Genomic DNA, 18,678 nt, shown 5'->3' with positions numbered 1-18,678 from the left:
CACCAAAACCCTTCACAGCTGCATGACAGGCAGCAATTCAGAGGGTTGTGGAACTGGATCCAAGCGCAATGAAGAGGCAGCTTCTTCTGCTGCTGCTGCTGCTTCTCCCTCCTTTCTTATGGCTTAGGGGCAGTTATGGGGAACCTTTGGCCCTCCAGATGCTGCAGAACTGCCACCTACCCTGGCTTTGCTTTCTGGGGCTGATGGGAGTTGTAGTTCAGCAGCATCTGGCAGGCCAAAGATTCCCTACTCCTTGCATAGGGAAATAAGGTAACGTCAAATCATGCTTTATGATTCTGGCTTGTCTCTGTAAACCCTACCCACCATTAATCAGAATTTCAGGCTCAGGCCAATAATAAATCACAGTTAATGGGAAGGCTTCTGATCTCTTTGCCTGAAATTCATGCAGGTTAACAATAATCCAGAATGTATCACTGAATCCAAACCAAACCACGGTCTCTTGAATTTTGTGACTACTGTAAGCCACTTTAGAACGCAAACTGCTTTAGAATCAACAAACAAGTAAATTATTTAATATGATGGCCTCAATTATTAGCCATATAAGTTCTTACCAATGTTATAAATAAGGCCTGGCCGGTTTCCTTGTTGGATCACTTTAAGGGCTCTGACCCCACTGCCTCCATCCAGCGAGAAGCCTTGGCACCAACCGGGCATACCTTCAGGGTGGATTCCTCTTCCAATTCTCATTGTGCAACTGCAGCAAGGAAGACAATGAGATATACTAGTTCAGCAATCCATACGATTCTGCTGATTTAGACGAGCCTTGAGAACCTACAGTGCAGTCTGGACCCAATTAAATGGTCATATTTCAGTTGTCACAGAATCAGTTTTCCAATTCGACTACGACATTTTGCCACTGCACGGTTCTCTCGTAATGTCCTGTCACCAAAGCTTACAGGTTTGGCTGTTCTTTGTCAGCATAACAGAAGAGGAGAGGGCTCAGGCTTCTGGCCAGCTCATGTTCTTCAAACTGGCCTGCTGCATCGATCTTGGCATTATCTTGTCTGAAGATCAGCGGCAACCCTTTAAAAAGAAACCAACCAGATGGCCGTTAGCATCTGAATCTGAACTTGAATGCTCTGTTAGTTGCATCATCACAGAATTAGATGGACTCACTTTTTCTGTGTGTATCATTTAAACATTGCTTTAAAACAAATGTCCTTATCTCGACACGGGAAATACGACCTGGTAGGCATTATTGAAACCTGGTGGGATGAGACTCATGACTGGAATGTAGGAATTGAGGGGTATAACCAGTTCAAAAGTAATAGACCAAAGAGGGAGGGAGGAGCTACTGGGTGTGATCCTGTGGTCAGAAATACTCAATGAATTGCAAGCTTGGAATGCATACCAGGTTGGTGGGGGCAAGCAGATGAGGGGTGGAGAGTTCCATCTTTCTCACTGGGCAGAGCATCAATGACTGGGTGTTTGTATTCAGATTATGTTTTTAACGTGATTCGTGTATTTTGATTACTGTATTCTTATTCTGGTTGTCAATTGCTTTAGGAATCTTTGTAGTGAGAAGCAATTATGAAATTCAGTAAGCCTAACCTGACCTAAGCAGACCTCTCATTTTCAGGTGAGGAATTCTTACATCTGTAAGAGGTTAGGCCAGATTTACCTGTTTTGTTGAGGAGCCAATACGGTGCTGAAATAAATATCTTCAAGGACCCTTCAGCGCGACACACGATCCTTATGGTGAGATTCATCTGCCGCTTGTTAACGTCGTACATTCGCATCCGCACAATGTAGTTCTGTGTTCCGGGGGGTATTAAAAGCTCTTTGCACTGTGGAAAGTTTTCAAGGGAGACCCCTGAAATTGAAAAGAAAGAAATGTGTGCTCTTGACCGTTCTTATGGGGCACCTTTCTCCATTTGGGGGAGATTGGAGACCAAAGTAAGAAACCCATTTTTTATTTTTTTGTAAATGGTGTCCTCCCTTCCAACAACAGCACTGTATGAGCAAATGTGATAGCCATGGTGTGACCTGAATCCTGGTACATCCAGACAGTGCATCCAAAGTACAATTTTTAAAAGTTGTTTTTTAAAAAAAAACAATTAGTTACTTCCAAGGAACTCTCTTGGGAAAACGAGGGATAAAGGGACCTTTGGCAGCCATAGCAAACTTGTGCTTTGGTCTTGAGGTCCTATAGCTTAAGCCACAAATAATCCCAGGGTGCCTTACCAAGCTCAATGTTCTGTGAAGTGTCGGCTGTATGCAGTACCGCCTCTTTCCCAGGTTTCAGGGTCCCGTTAATGGGCATCCCTTTCACGTAAAACTCCAGTTCACAAGGCAGCAGGTTACAGAGCACCACAGTCGGAAGGAGATAAATGGTGTGTCCGGGCTGCCTGAAAATCTGCTTAGCACTGTCAGAAAAGATGTTGGAGGGCATGTAATCTGGGTAATTCTCTTTCTTTATGGCGACACAAAACCTATAAGGGAAAGGCAAGATACGTATGAGTCACGGACGTTGCCTTTTGAAGAAATGCTTTTATATGTTTTCCCCACTCTCCGGAGTGCTGTGGGGCATCTCTGAGGTGGTACCATTTTTTTGAACTCCTTCTCCTAAAGAAGCTCAAGGCTGGACTTCAGGCAGCAGGTCAATGCAGCCCATTTTAGGAGAAGCTGCCTGTAGCAACAATTCTATTCATTGTGTTGTTTGGTTTGCTGTTTTACGCAATGCTGTGTTTCTTTTTGTAAAAAAAGCAGAAAAGTCGCAGGGTTAACGACACAAATTAGGTAGCACAGCCAGGTACTCAGCTGCCATCAAATGGTAGCCTGTCCATATTTCTCCCTCCCATGTGATGGTTTCTTTTCACTACCCTTGGAGCAAAATGGACAGATCTCAAATACAAAACATCTCGGCCATGTTGTTTTCTAAATACTTCCTTTTCTTCATTTCTCTATAGCCTCTGCCAGCATACAACACTGTTTCTATTAGGAACAGGAGAAGCAAACAGTGCAGTTTCCCCAAGACCCAAGTCACCTGAAGAAACGGCTGTTTTCAGACTCCATCGCATGGCACTCTCGTTTGCTGCTGCTGACCTCCGAGGTCTTCTGCACATTTGTCCAGTGGATCGGAGACTTGCAGAAGAAAACTCCCATCCCCTTCGGCCTGGCCTGAAGTCGCCAGGATGTCAGATGCAGGGGAATAGCAAAGGAATCCCCCGGCATGACCGAAGGCAGCACTACAGGCTCTGCAACCAAATGAGAAATGCAAAATCTGCTTGCAATACATCAGTTTCAGGACAGACAAAAGTGCAGAGCACATGGTTGAAATGACCAATCTGCTCCTGCAAGAGGCAGTGATGGCCGCCAGATTGGATGGCTTTAAAAGAGGATTAAACAAATTCATGGAGGAGAAGCCTATCAATGGCTGCTGGTCACGGCGACTATGCTCTCTCCCTTCTGCTGTCAGAATTAGCATGCCTCTCAATACTAGCTGAAGGAATCACAAAGGGGAGAAGGCTGATGCCCTCAGGTCCTGCTTGCAGGCTTTCCAGAAACATATGGCATCTGGCCTGTGAGGACAGGATGCTGGACTATCTGGGCCTTTGGCCTGACTTAGCAGAGCTCTTTTTACATTCACCCTTCAAAGGAGAACCTTTGCTCTGAACTGTCATGGGCCTCGCCTTTCTCTTACACTGCTGGGCCTTTTGGCCTCAATTTGTATCACAGTATCTCAGATTCCTCCTACCCCCCTTTGCTTTTCTGTCTTTATCTAAGGGCATGTCGGTGTGTGTGTGTGTGTGTGTGTGTGAGAGAGAGAGAGAGAGAGAGAGAGAGAATGGAAGGCTACAGTTCATGCTTTTGGCCCACAAAGACTGAAGCTACAGTACGTTAAGTCTTCAACAGTGCAGTTCTACACATGCACGTCCCACTATACTTAATGGAGCATACTGCAAGGTACACAGGCTTGCAGCACTCAGGTGTCTATGTGGGGTGTAAGCAGGAATAGGAACCTGCCTTCCACGGAGTCAGGTTAATGGCTCAGTACTATCCATGCTTGAGTGATAGGAGCTTCCCAGGGTTTCAGACGGGGGACAGCCTCACTCCTACCCAAAGAAGCCAGGGATTGAATGTAGGACCTTCTGCATGCAAAGCAGATGATGCTCTACCAATGATCTCTATTGGGGGCTGAAAGAAGAATTCCTTAAGCATGGCTATCTTACACCACTGGTAATATTAAGAATCCACAAAAGGAAAGCATCCTGCCTCAGACACTGCAGTTCTGCAGGACCTTAAAAAATGAAGACACACACTTACTGTCTGGTGCTGAAGGGCTGTCTAGCCTGAGTTCCATAGGCGTCTCCAGTTTGTTTTTCACAATCAAGGCTGAACGGACAGTTATTACCTTCCGAGCGCTGCCTTCCATGGTGACTGCAAATACTACTCGGACTGGAGGCAATGAAGAAAACTGCAAAAATACAGGGCTTATCAGTGGGGGTCCCAAGACCTTTGGAACTCCTTTCATATTGACTTGTATGAGCATTTATATGAGCCCTGAAAACCTTCCTCTTCAATCCTGCATTAAACTGAGATCACAATTAGCTTGGGAGTTACAAAGCCGCTTCTGAAATAATGCCCTATGTTTGGCTAATGCGGCTATTAGAGCATTATATTTTGCCTTGCTCTTGTTTGTACATTGTTTTGTGGGGGCGTAGGCCTATAAGAAATATAAAATACTAATTTTCTGCTAGATTTAAATGTCTGCTTTATTTACCCAAGCATACATGTTGGAATTCTGAAGGATTTACTTTTTTCTTTTTTTAAAAAAATCCTTACATTGTCTTGCACCCATGGCCACTTTTACACACACACACACACCCCTCCCCCTGCCTGCTTAAACATCCTTTTATAGATGCGGCCATTAATGTTCTGCTTGAATGTCCAGAGATTTTTAATGCCAACAGTTATTAAAAGTGTCAAAAGGGGAGAGAAAACCTACAATACAACTAAGATGTGAAGAGGTAAGCGAAATGCAGTCATTGCTATATCCACTCTAAGCACGATGTCAGGTGCTGTGACTCTTTCTTCTGTATCTGCTTTGCCAAACAACTTTGATACTCAAATGAAATGAGATTCATCCCAATGCCTCAGAAGAATGCCCCTCTTAATGTATATCGTACATACCACAAAGCTCAAGGGAGAATTCGCTACTCACATAAACATGTGGATGTATGATGTTTGTTCTGCTAATTGGGCTGCCAACCTAGGAAAGAAAAAGTAAAGCCAAAAACAGCCATTAGGAAGCTTGCCAGCTCTTCACAGAGGATGGTATTTCTCTGATAGACAGCAGACAAAGAGCAACCCGTAGAAAGGGCTGGGGAGGTTAGCAAATGAAAGGGGAGCGTCTTTTTCCTTCCGCCTTTCAAGAAATATGTCCATTGCCAGAAAGGTGTCAGAACTACAGTGAGAATAATCCCTCCAGCAAAGTGTAACTGCCCATGCCATTTTCACGTTTGCAAAAATAAATCCCAAGTAATGGATATATAATGGCAAGAATTCCAAGTACAGTGGTGCCCCGCAAGACGAATACCTCGCAAGACGAAAAACCCACAAGACGAAAGGGTTTTTCGGTTTTTGCGTCACTTCGCTAGACGCTTTTCCCTATGGGCTTGCTTCGCAAGAAGAAGGCCCATAGGGAAATCTCCGGGGACCTCTTTTAAATGCTGGCGGTGGGGAGCAAAGCCTTTCCCCCCCCCTCCGGCCTTCAGAAGAGGTCCAGGAAGGCCGGCGGGGGCCGAAAGGTGCTCCCCACCGCCAGCATTTTAAAAGCGGTCCGGGATAGCAAGGAAGCGCTTCCCGCTATCCCGGACGGCTTTTGAAGGCAGACAGGGGGGAGCAAAAACTTTTGCCCCCCGCCGGCCTTCAGAAGAGGTCCTGGACCTCTTCTGAAGGCCGGCGGGGGATGAAAGTCTTTGCTCACCCCTGCCTGCCTTCCCGGGAGAGCGGAGAAACGCGCTGTGATTCTCCGCTATCCCGGACGGCTTTTGAAGGCAGGCGGGGGGAGCAAAGACTTTCGCCCCCCGCTGGCCTTCAGAAGAGGTCCAGGACCTCTTCTGAAGGCAGGCGGGGGGCGAAAGTCTTTCCTCCCCCCCGCCTGCCTTCCCGGGGGCTTTAAAATCGCCCCGGGACAGCAGAGAAGTCATCCGCTGTCCCGGGGCGATTTTAAAATGCTGGTGGGCGGCAGCGCTACCGCCTGCCAGCATTTTAAGATCGCCCGGGACAGCGGAGAAGTCTCCGCTGTCCCGGGAAGGCAGGCGGGGTGGAAGCAAAGACTTTCGCCCCCCGCCGGCCTTCAGAAGAGGTCGGGGGATAGATTGTCCCCGGACCTGGTCTGAAGGTGGTTTCCATAGGAACGCATTGATTGATTTTCAATGCATTCCTATGGGAAACCGTGCTTCGCAAGACGAAAAACACGCAAGACGAAAAGACTTGCGGAACGAATTAATTTCGTCTTGCGAGGCACCACTGTAAATGATTTAATTCATATTTGAATCGCTAGTGAAACGCTCACGCCACCCTCTCTCTGTTTCCCAAAGCCAGAAACCTCCAGTTATGCTAACAGCCCATTTTGATTCCACTTCACTGATGGAAACTTGTCCCCAAAGTCTAAGCCCAAAGGTTCTAGACCATCTTTCTCAACCTGGTGCCCCTGTAGCTGTTGCTGGACTCCAACTCCCACCAGCCCCAACAAGCATGACCAATGCTCAGGGATGGTGGAGTCCAACAACATCTGGAAGGTGCCAAGTTTGAGAAAAGCTGTTCTAAGTTTCTCAGCCATGTTTTGCCCTTCCTTTGTCCCCTGCAGTGGCTACAGATGTCGGTCAGATATTCCTTCAAAGGATAACGGAACAATTACCCTCAAGTGATATGCCACACATTGCATCTGGAGACAGACAGAAGCCAACAACAACAGTGCAGTTTTAAGGCAGACATCTGGCTTTTAGCCACAGTTGTCATCTTTGCAGAGGACAACAAAGTCCCTGGAGCACATTGGCTCACTTATGATGATAAACAGGCTGGTAGCAGTTTGAGAGGACCTTGTACAAACAGTGTCCATGTATATAAATCGTATTTTTCGCCCCATAGGACGCACCGGCCCATAGGATGTACCTAGTTTATTGGGGGGGGGAAATAAAGGGGGAAAAATATTTTTCCCCCAGGTGTGGGGCTGGGGCAGGGGAGGCCCGAGCTTCCCCCGCCCCCAGCCCCCAGAACAGGCTGCTATCCGCAAGCCGTGGGAGAGGTGCGCAACTTCGCGCAGCTCTCCTACGGCTAGCAGAGAGCTGCACGAAGCCCGAAGCCTGGGGTGTGCTGAGCGCAGCGAAAACCTGCATTCGCCCCATAGGACGCACACACATTTCCCCTTCATTTTTGGAGGGGAAAAAGTGTGTCCTATAGGGTGAAAAATACGGTAATATTTTTAAAATCTATTTAATTATCCAGCAACAATTATACACTGCTTGACTGTGGTAAAATCTCTGTGCAGCTTACAAATGTATGCCATGCCTTTCTAGGTAAAGGTAAAAGGTAAAGGACCCTTGGACGGTTAAGTCCAGTCAAAGGTGACTAGGGGGTTGCAGAGATCATCTCACTTTCAGGCTGAGGGAGCCAGCGTTTGTCCACAGTTAGTTTTCCAGGTCATGTGGCTAGCATGACTAAACTACTTCTGGTGCAACGGAACACCGTGACAGAATCCAGAGTGCACGGAAACGCTGTTTACCTTCCCGCTGCAGCGGTACCTATTTATCTACTTGCACTGGTGCGCTTTCGAACTGCTAGGCTGGCAGGAGCTGGGAAAGAGCAACTGGAGCTCAACCTGTTGTGGGGATTCGAACCGCCAACCTTCTGATCAGCAAGCCCAAGAGGCTCAGTGGTTTAGACCACAGCGCCACCCGCGTCCCATGCACATGCCTTTCTAATACACATAAGAACATGAGAAGAGCCTGCTGGATTAGGCCAATGGGTCATCTAGTTCAGCATACTCTTTTCATGGTGGCCAGCCTGATGCCCATGGGAAACCTGTAAGCAGGACTCGAGCACAAGATAACTCTCCCCTCCTGCAGTTTCCAGCAGCTAGCATTCAGAATCTGTCCATGGGGGCAAAGGAGAAACTCAATCATACTAGCGGCTATTGACAGCCTTATTTTCCACTTGCTTTTTTTGGTAGTCTTTTATCAATGCACAGACCTACTTTGATACAGCTGGGGAAAGGAAGTTGAGGGAAGGGAACAGCCAAACAGCATCAATTACTAAAATGGGGGGGGGGGGGAGGAAGGAAGGTAGGAAGGTAGGAAGGAAGGAAGGAAGGAAGGAAGGAAGGAAGGAAGGAAGCATCAGGACTTACAGTAGAGGAAGATGTGCTCTTATCAGGAGCTGCATACCGGAAAAATATTCCTACTTTGTCTACTGACACTGGACTGACTTGTTCCCAGCCATTTACTCTCACTTGCAGCTGGTGAATTCTTAGGTCGTGTGTGTGCCTGTTTTAAAATAAAGCAGATTAACATTAAGACCAAAGGAACAGTGAAGAGTTTCCAGATTCACCTTGTTGCAAAAAAATAAAATAAAAGAGCATTATCTCTTGACAGCAAAACTAAATGCTTCCCGGTTAAAGGACCAGTTGAATTTCACTAGCACAACACTATTGGGTCATATGAAGCTGCCTTATACAGAGTCAGACCACTGATCTACGAACCTCTGGACTGCCTCAACCAGGGATAGTGAACCTCTGGCCTGCCAGATGTTGCTGGACAACAACTCTCTTTATCTCTGACCTATGCTATGCTATGCTAGATGGGGATGATGGGAGCTGGAATCCAACAACATGTGGAAGGTCAACAGTTCCCTGCACCTTGTCCACATTTAGCCATGGCTCTCCAGGCTTTCAGATAGGGGATCTCAGCCTTACTGGGAGCTGCTGCAACATATCCTGGAACTTGCTGCATGCAGTGCACTGGAGCTTGCAGTTGATCCACTAAAGGGCCATAGAAATTCCAGTTAAAGGTTACCTTCTCCAAGAGCTGAAGCATCAAAATGCAAGTGGATAATCACAATGTGGTTTCAGTATGTTTCACCTGTGTCGCTGTTTCCCTTTGGCTTCAAATGCAAAGGGAACCTCTTCACCAGTAAGAACTTCTCGCCACTTGCTGACTTTATGCGTGCCATCCAGAAATGATCCGTTTTCCTCCGGGATGACTCCTGGGCTTCCGCTGTGAGAGAGAGCAGCACTAAAAGCAAAAGTCATACCAGACTGTCAGTTTTTGTGTGGACCTTGCTTTGCCAACTTCAAAGTCTTCAGTGTCTATCCTACACAGACAAACATATAAACTTGCTTTCACCTTGTGTTTTCATGACACAACAATTTGGGGCGGCGGGGTGGGGGTGGGAATTTCTCCGAACAAATCTGCCAGTCTGCTTCCAGAAAATGAATCCTTCCAACCTCTAGGTTTGGGGAGTGTGTGTGTGCACACACTTTAAAAACAAACCAAAGCAACATACCAATTGCGGGACTTTAAGGAAGAATGGGAGCTTTTTACAACTTATCTAAAAGGCAACAAAGTGAATTGGGACTCCTTGGCAGGTTTTGAATAAGCATACACAAATTTAATAGGCGTTAACATGGTAGATAGATAGTGTAAGAATATGTATAATTTTACAACATGCAGAGAATAATATGTGCTGAGAAATCAGAGAGAGGAGCTGAGGGAAGTCTCGGAGGGGGGGAGGGAGGGTTTGAAGGGGGGAAGGGGGGAAATAATGAATATGATATGTTTTGATAATTTGCTATGTGGAATTCATTAATAAAAACATTTTAAAAACAAACCAACCAACCAAATCAAGCTCTGCATTCACCTCCTCCCCATCCCCAATTCCTTACCGGGTCGGTGTTGTTGTCAAAGTGGCAAACCACAGAGTGCAACCCGTGTGATTTCGCAGGGCAAATGGCACAAAAGGCTGCCTGCGTTTTGGCGTCTTCATTTCAGCTGTGAGGGAAGGAGGGAAAAGAAGTTAGGAAGCTATGGGTACTGACCTGCAGGGCTTATTCTTCTCTTGCTGGGATCAGACGCTGCTCCAGCTACGGGCAGAGTTCCTAGCTTGACCAGCTGAATACAGCCTTCTCCCAAATTTTCAAATACTGGGCTAGAGATCACCCTCTCCAAATAATTCCCAGTGAGCTGGATTAGATTGTTCATTTGCCTGAAACACTGCAAATAGTGTGTTCTGCATTGCTTCTAGTTAAGGAGAAGCCTGGCATCCTTGCCTGCTGCACAACACCATGCGGGGGAGAATGATGTTTTTTTTCTTTTTTGCTTGGGTAAAGAGGGGGGGGGGGAGGGCAGCTAGTGAAAAAGGTAGGATACAAACCCCATTTCACTCAAAATGGGGCCAGCCTTTGAGTTGTTATATATTAGTTTGGGAAGCCTGAGTGGAAATTTACTTAAGAATATTTTGTGAGTTTGCATTTTTGTGATAGAGGAGGTATAGGTGCAGAGTTAGCTTTAAGAGAACTTTCTGCAGAGACATCAGAGAGCTATAGCTCAGAAGTTAAGATAGAATCAAAACAGTGTTTTCATGTCTTAAGGATTTTTAGCCTTTTAAAGTTTACCCAATCATTAAACAAACGTATTGTTAGGTTTTGCACAGATACTAATAGTTATAAGATGAGAAATGAATAGCCATTAGCGGCGAGATTAAAAGGTATGAAAGCAGAGCTCAACTTTAGGACCAATACATACAGGGTGGTCCTTCACTCATAAACTTTCCCTTACTTTGTTTCTAAGTTTGTAAGTCTGTGAATTTTTGCTGGGAAAGGCCATGAATGTTCATTTAAAAGGTAAAGGGACCCCTGACCATTAGGTCCAGTCGTGACCGACTTTGGGGTTGCGGCGCTCATCTCGCTTTATTGGCCAAGGGAGCCGGCGTTTGTCCGCAGAAAGCTTCCGGGTCATGTGGCCAGCATGACTTAGCCGCTTCTGGTGAACCAGAGCAGCGCACAGACACGCCGTTTACCTTCCCCCCGGAGCGGTACCTATTTATCTACTTGCACTTTGACGTGCTTTCGAACTGCTAGGTGGGCAGGAGCAGGGACTGAGCAATGGGAGCTCACCCCGGACAACTGTCTGTCCAGAGGGAATCTGACTGAAACATCTACTGAGCCTACACACTAGGAGAAACTGCTGGGAACTCAAGGACTGCACCTTTCTTCTCAGGCCCTGGATTCCACAGCAACCTTAATTTTACCCCTAACACACCAACGTGTGAAGTAAGTTCACCAGAAATGGCATTTCCAGTAAGTGGATGCTTAGTTTTTGATTTATTTACACCATTTGAAGAGAAGGACGTGAGAAACCCAACTGGGCGTTTCCACAGGAGCTCAATAAAGCCTGGCCAGCTTTGATAAAAACAATGTTCATATTTGAGTTTGATCAACACATATCCCAATGTCCAGTAGGATTTAATTATGCAACACCGCAAGCAATTTAACAGATCGCATTGGCTCCTTTTGACAAGTGACACAGAAGCAACAACTATCTGCTATACAAGACATTTCTGGGAAAGAGCAAAGCATCTCAACTTTGCAATACAGTACCTCTAGCATACATCTGGTGCTCTAGGTTAGTCAGACTGGCTGTACTCCTAGTTCTAAGGTAGACAAGAGGAAGGCCTGGCAGACAGGAAAGACAACATTAGCAAGGAAGGGGAAAATGCAGATATACAGGCAAGATTGTTGCACATACCCAAAGGAGGGAAGGTTATGAGCAGAAAGGGTACCACACGGCCAGAGAAAGAGCCCCTGTCTTTGAGCTGGTTTACATGCAACACCAAGCCATGGTTAATGTAAACCATGAAAAATGAACCATCATGGGTGTGGCTGACCTGTGGTTAATAAGCCATGGTTAAGATGCTAGGCCAGCTTTGGACAATCAAATTAAACCATGGTTTAGCGCTGCATGTGAACCAGGCCAATGGGGGTGTGAAATACCACAACAAAAATATAGTGATACTGGGGGAAAGTAGGTGCAAAAGAAAGCTTGATATCGTCGTTTTATTTTCAGGGTTTTGTATCGAAGAAATCATTTATTTCTTTTTAAAAGACAGAGATCAAAGGTTTTAACAGAGGCCACAATGCAGTATTTCCCCTTGGGTATCAAGGACGCTCCTACCATCTCAGTCACTCTCTCTCAGAGTTGTTAATACCACGTGGGATGTAAGACCAGAGGCATCTGACTGGGAAGCAGTCCCGAGGCAAAGGAGTGAGGACGGGCAGATCTAGTGTTTAGAAGTTGCTTCAGCGCCCATTCACAGTCTTCTCAATCTGAGTGGGGCTTGTGCCCAAACAACTAGGAGAGTGGGAAGGAAGGTCATGCAAGAGCCAGGATCCTGGTTAAGAGATTGGGACTGGTTGGCAGTGCAGGTAGGAGCTTGGGACAAACATTGGGAAGTTGGGCTTGAGGCCACGCAGGAGGCTGAAAGGGTGTTGGTGTGGATGTCCACTGAGAGTAGGGTGTAAACATGAAATAAAGTGAGCCAGAAAAGGGCTCCGTGGCCTGGTTACACTACCAACAGACCTTTTGTGTAATAGAGTATTATGCACATAGAAGTTACAGACAGGCGGTAACAAGCGCTCAGTTTGAAGCCGAATTGCCAACAGCAAATTATCGGAGAGGAATAAAGCAGAGTGGGGAGAACTCTAAAGGCAGTGCCCTAAGCATTCTACTAAGAGCAATATTATGACAGTCTCATTCTATAGCTACAGTGCAGCATGTGCAATCACAAGCTAAAAAAAAAAAAAGCCCACTGTAATGGAGTAAAAGTCATACCTTGTCCGAAGGATGGAGGGTCAACTGAAGAGCCCATCCAGTCTTCAGATTCAACTTCCTCTACTTCCTTCTCCTGCTTGCAATAATCTGCCATCCATGATTGCTTGGTGCTGGCATACTGCTCTAGAGACAGACAGAGAAACAGAAGAAGAAGGAAAAGAAAATATAGCACAGGTCAGATTGAAGCTTAAAAAATTGCACAACCAATGACTTCTCTGGTGCCTGCAGAGTTCCTTTCCCCCAAAAAAATTAGGCCTAGAGAAAGATGCAAACAAAGCCAAGGGTTGCAGCCAATGCTAGTCCTACTGATAACAGACCCACTGAAATTGATGGGCAAGACTAACTTAGGCTGGTTAAATTCAGTGGGTTTACTACTCCACAGGCCTGACATACCGATTAACACAGTAGTTATGTTGATGTCCAAACGATGCTTTGCTTTCACTTCCAGCTTCAACCGGGAAGGGTGGAGGCGGCTGGCTAACTGCTGCTGCCAGGACACAGAGCATGGCCAGGGCTCAATAAAAGGCTCCCAGCCTGGGAGAAACAGAGGAAAACAGACCAATCATCACGGTGGGTTAAAACACGGATTTTGAATGCCAGTCATACCAGTTTCACACATGCTGCAGTGTGTTTTATGTTATTATGCTTTATTGGAGTAACTGCAGCTTCAAATGCAAGCAAAAGTACCCCAGTCTAACTACCTGCTTCTCAGGTAGCATAAAAACAGAAACAGGTCTTTTTTTCTTTTTTAAAAATGAGTATTGTCAGATGTACAGTGAACTCAGGTAAATGGCTGCTAGCCATGGTGGCTAAAGCAGCATCTTTCTGAGTGCCAAATGCTGGGAATACACAAACACTTATCCTCAAGGGTGGCAAACCCTTTTTAGCCTGAGAGTCATGTTTCCTTTTGTGCGACTTTCCAGGGGGCCACAATGGCAGTGGTGGATGAGGCCAGAGTCAAAACGTATTGAGCAATGAATGTAAATATTATCTCTGCACAGTAGGCTACACACACCTCTCTGCCCTCCATCCAGGCAAACAAGAGGCGTTATCGGAGTCCAAGGACATATTCCAGCCAGACAAAAACGCGCAAGCAGGGTCAGTAGGTGACGACCGCCACAGGAAAACCCTGAGGGCCAGACAGAGGGGCTTGAAGAGCCACATTTGGTCACAAAGCTCCCCCACCCTTCTTACCCGAAAGCTCGCGGTTATAGTAATCTCCCGAGAGTGTAAAATTCGCATAACCTTCAGGGCTGGCTCTTAGATGCTGGAGAAAATTCAGGTCTGAAATTAAACCATTTATACAAAAATTGATGAGCAACTTTTCAACCATTTAAAAATAAATAAATCATATCCCCTCCCAGCCTCAGTCCATAGTTAACAAACATTTTTTAGTTCATCACTTTGTGAGAGAGTGCTCTAAAGGACTCTATCCAGGTACGCATTTAACCCACACAAAACGACACATACACACACACCCTTGTCACTTTTTTTCTTTTTAAACCACAATGAAGCATCAGAAGTAGTTGTAACAAAAGCTGGATCCCAAGTGGGAGGAGAAGAGGGGGGCTCTCAAAGGTGCAAAACAAAGGCAAATTAAATGGCATCACGTTTCCAAGATATTCTTCCTTGGAGTACTTAGAGGTACAGCATTGTGTCCTATACCCATGAACTGTAAACAAACAAGCCTAATTAACTTTGAGTATCTTCAGAAATGCGTTGGGCCATTAATTGCTCCTTTTCAGTTTTTTGCTCTTTTGAGACTCCACCTCTCCTTTCTTTCTCCTCTAGTACTCAAAATGCTTTACTGGCAGACCTGCTTGATATTAACAGTGGGTTGAGACTGATGGATTCATTGGTTTTGTGGAGACTGGTATGTAGCCCAGCAACCCTGCTTGAAGTCTCAGGTGTTGCCTTCCTAAACTCACTCTTCCTCTTAAAGGCACTTAACACCCGGGGCATGCTTTTCTTTCCCTGTTAATGGAGGAAGATGCTGGGTAAATTCTGATTAATGCTAGGCATTATTCCAAAAGCCCACCTTGCTGTACAAGGGCTGATCCTCAGGTTCTTACAAACTTGCAATTCTACATACCCTGACCAGCATTGAGCGTTGACTGAAGCTTATGTGGCTAACTTCCCAAGAGAAGAGATTACAGGATGGATTTCCAAGAACCTTAAAATGCCCTCATCACTCCAAGATTCCCCAGCCTCAATGAACTGAAATGCAAGCCATGTGACAACCAGGAAACTCTGCAGCAACGGCTGCAAATAAAGTGGGAATATTTACGTGAAAAGGTTAGCTCGGCTAAGGGAACATCACAGTCCATGCAGTCGTCGATAAAGCAAATGCAGATGCTGTCTGCTTTAATTTCTACTCCAGAGATTAAGCGCAGAGCCATGGGGCCCTGGATATCACGGTGGCTGGAATCCAACGGTGCACACTTCAAAGGCTCGGCGTTCTTGAACAACCAACTTGCTGCTTTCTTCAGCTGACCTGAGTGCACAACAAGCAAACAATCAGACACTTACTAAGCAATGCAAAGCAGGAAGGATGTCAAAAGAAAACTGCTTCTGTCCCAATAATGCAGGCTTGTCCCTTTGTACCTGAAAACATTAGGTAAAGGTAAAGGGACCCCTGACCATTAGATCCAGTCGTGGCCGACTCTGGGGTTGTGACGCTCATCTCGCTTTATTGGCCGAGGGAGCCGGCGTACAGCTTCCGCGTCATTTGGCCAGCATGACTAAGCCGCTTCTGGCAAACCAGAGCAGCACACGGAAACGCCGTTTACCTTCCCGCCAGAGGAAGGTATTTATCTACTTGCACTTTGATGTGCTTTCAAACTGCTAGGTTGGCAGGAGCAGGGACCGAGCAACGGGAGCTCACCCCATCGCGGGGATTCGAACTGCCGACCTTCTGATCGGCAAGTCCTAGGCTGTGTGGTTTAACCCACAGCGCCTGGGTTGAGCTAAAAATAAAATAAAAACAGAAGCCTTCAAAGTGCCACCAGGTTAATATTATCTATCAATCTAATTGGAAACACATTTCCTTTACTATCCCTTAAGCACACCCAAGGCCAAAGAAACTCCCTCCATGCCTATATACGTAGCCAGAAGGAATAAAATCATGCTTTGAGCAGCCAAAAACCCCTTGCCAAGAAGGGCCATACCTCTTTCCCCACCAAAGCAGCTTTATTGCCATCCTGACTGTTTAATTTATTTGGATGGTCTAGGAGGAAGGTTATAGACCTCTGGGTATAGGGCGGTATATCAATTCAATAAGTAATAATACATAATAATAAACTGATAAGAACGATTTATATTGGTAGTCTTCAACTTATTCCAACCTTTAACACAAAAGTGCACTTTTGTATGGTGGTAGTGCTGCTGCAGGCCTTCTAAGATCAGGCCATGGCCTGGTAGCAGGTCCACCCCTCTAGTTGAAAATCACATCTTCACAAAAACGGGGTAAGGACAATCAATGTTATGGCACTGAGGGTCAGGGGAGGGGGAGAGATGAGGGGGAAAAAGTTGTGGACCAACAATATTGTCCACCTGCAAAGGGTGGAATGCACTCCTGTTTTGGTGCGGAAAACTATTATAAGGATGATTTTATAACATCTGCAAGTCACACAAAAATAACCATACCTTGGCATACCAATAGAGCTTTGCGGCAGTCATCTAGGCTAAACCCCAGTTCCTGCAGTCGGGCCAGCTGCAACTCTGCAATTAAATAGTAAGTTGCTATTAAGGCCTGAACACATATTCACTTCCTGCTGTTTCCCCTCCAAAATATTTTACGGAAGCGGTCATTTGCAAAACACAAGGAACAATTCTATTTTCAAGAAAAGTAGTATTATCAGTGTAGCATAAACAGTTAACACAATTAGCAAGGTTGGGGACAAGTCAACCAGAGTAAGACTGTAGATATACTGCTGTCATTATGAAGCCACATCCCAACTTATATAATATATAAGCTGTCATACTGGCTGAGTTCCGATTGCCATCTTTGCTTAAGTTAAGATAGGAATGCGCTTTTTGGCTGCAAGCAGGCAAGCAAATCAGGAAGTCTTCCATTCCTGTGTCAGCTGAACCAGGAATCTGTGGTTATTAAGCAGGAAATTATTCCCAAGCTGTTAACCATGGTTTCCTGGTTTAGATGACAACATGGATGGACTTCCTGGTATGTTTGCTCACTGAAAGGCAAGAAATATGAGAGTATATGACACTGGATGTCATATCTGTACCAAGCATTGAAAAATGTAATTAATAAAGGATTTTTTTGCGGGGAGGCAGATAAGCAAGCGATACGATTGTGATCACATTCAGACAATCTCCTTTTTATTGTATCATTTATTATTTTCATTTGTATATTTTAGTTAAACGAATTAATCAAACTACCCACATATGTCATGCTAAATCTTATGAATGACCTCAGCAATGGATGACTTAAGGCGAAAGTAACACAAGTTTAGCTTAAAAAAATGCATTCATACCAAGAACGGGATCCAAAGTGTGCTTGTACGTTTCTATGGTTTCTGACACCAGTCCTGGGATCTCATTTACCCAAGAGGAAGCAGCAGGAGAAGGAGAAGCTGTGGCCCTGGCATCTGAAGCAGCAGCCGGGTCTGGCACAGCGTTGCTGGTCTGACCAGGAATGGATTTTGCAATGGCCAGAAACAGCTGGACATCATTGTAAGACAGCCTGATATCCAATGCTTGTAACTGAATCTAAATAAAAATTAGAAACAGCGGCAAAGAGAAATTAGCAAGTGGGAATGTCTACAGAATATAGAAGTGGACTAAAAACAAAAGCAAAAAAATTACTTGACCCTGTTAATTAAACCATTAAAAAACCCAAAAAACTCTATGTTTCTCTTTTAAAACAACCTGGTTTAAAATTAAATCAGAATCTAAAACACAAAGACAGGTGTTAAATGTTACAAATCTCTCAGAACTGGAGCCATGAACTTTCTATCAAATGATGGAGTTTAAAGCAGAAATGGGGACTCCAGATGTAGCACTCCAGATGTTGTTGGGCTGCAACTCCAGAAGCCCCATTCAGCATGACAAATGGTCAGGGATGAAATGAGCAACCCCTAGGAGACCACAGGATCCCCATCCCAGTGTTGAAATAATCCATTTATACCAAGGAAGAAAATGGGGAAAATATCTGCCCTGTGAAGCGAAGTAAATTGGCAAAAAAGTCACATATAAATTTCGGATTAGGATCTGTTTACTGCTGTCTGAATCCAACCCCTTGTTCCAAGAAGTACAATATCCCCCCCCCCCCCCGGTGTCCTAGGACACATCTTTGTTCCAAAAAGGCACATCTGTACAAGCAGCTATATAGCTTATTTTTGTTTAAAGTAAGGTTTCATAGAATTGTAGAGTTGGAGGGGACTGCAGCTGTCATCTACCGGTAGTCCAACTGGCTGCGATTCAGGAATCGCAGCTGAATAATCCCTTACAGATGGCCATCCAACCTCTCCTTAAAAATCTCCAAGGAAGGAAAGCCCACCAGCTTTCAAGGCAGCCCGTTCCACTGTCAAGCTGTTCTTGCTGTCAGAAAGTCCTTCTAATGTTTAGTCGGAATCTCCTTCCTTGCTATTTGAATCCACTGGTTCGGGACCTACCCTCTGGAGCAGCAAAAAACAAGCTTGCTCCATCTTTTAAGTGACAGCCCTTCAGATATTTGAAGATGGCTCTCATATCACTTCTCAGAATTCCCTTCTCCAGGCTAAACTTAACACAACCAACACCCAACTCACTCAGTCGTTTTACATGTTATTATGACACTTCCAAGGAAAGCAATTACAACACCCTTTGC

At 45.4% G+C, this 18,678-nt stretch overlaps 1 protein-coding gene across 14 annotated transcripts in view; it reads right to left on the bottom strand.

Annotated features, from left to right (window-relative positions):
- The window catches only part of VPS13D (vacuolar protein sorting 13 homolog D), a 119,058-nt gene that overhangs the window by 53,731 nt on the left and 46,649 nt on the right, over positions 1–18,678 (bottom strand). For 11 of the 14 annotated variants that reach the window (XM_083752351.1, XM_083752352.1, XM_083752356.1 and 8 more), the window contains 17 exons: positions 17,345–17,579; positions 16,497–16,571; positions 15,139–15,345; positions 14,046–14,135; positions 13,245–13,385; positions 12,852–12,974; positions 11,621–11,695; positions 9,908–10,013; positions 9,105–9,257; positions 8,375–8,510; positions 5,186–5,233; positions 4,288–4,438; positions 3,008–3,218; positions 2,206–2,453; positions 1,643–1,834; positions 918–1,044; positions 573–715 (listed from right to left, as the gene is read on the bottom strand). In XM_083752351.1, coding sequence (XP_083608477.1) covers positions 573–715; positions 918–1,044; positions 1,643–1,834; positions 2,206–2,453; positions 3,008–3,218; positions 4,288–4,438; positions 5,186–5,233; positions 8,375–8,510; positions 9,105–9,257; positions 9,908–10,013; positions 11,621–11,695; positions 12,852–12,974; positions 13,245–13,385; positions 14,046–14,135; positions 15,139–15,345; positions 16,497–16,571; positions 17,345–17,579 — 2,461 coding nt within the window. The remainder of the gene's footprint in view (positions 1–572; positions 716–917; positions 1,045–1,642; positions 1,835–2,205; positions 2,454–3,007; positions 3,219–4,287; positions 4,439–5,185; positions 5,234–8,374; positions 8,511–9,104; positions 9,258–9,907; positions 10,014–11,620; positions 11,696–12,851; positions 12,975–13,244; positions 13,386–14,045; positions 14,136–15,138; positions 15,346–16,496; positions 16,572–17,344; positions 17,580–18,678) is intronic. The other 3 variants (XM_083752348.1, XM_083752347.1, XM_083752346.1) reach the window with 1 other exon arrangement.

Source organism: Podarcis gaigeae (genome assembly GCF_964106915.1).
Source record: "Podarcis gaigeae genome assembly, chromosome: 8".
In the NCBI taxonomy this organism is placed as follows: domain Eukaryota; kingdom Metazoa; phylum Chordata; class Lepidosauria; order Squamata; family Lacertidae; genus Podarcis; species Podarcis gaigeae.
The sequence above is the reverse complement of the archived record's forward strand: the minus strand, read 5'-3'. Positions and strand labels throughout refer to the sequence as shown.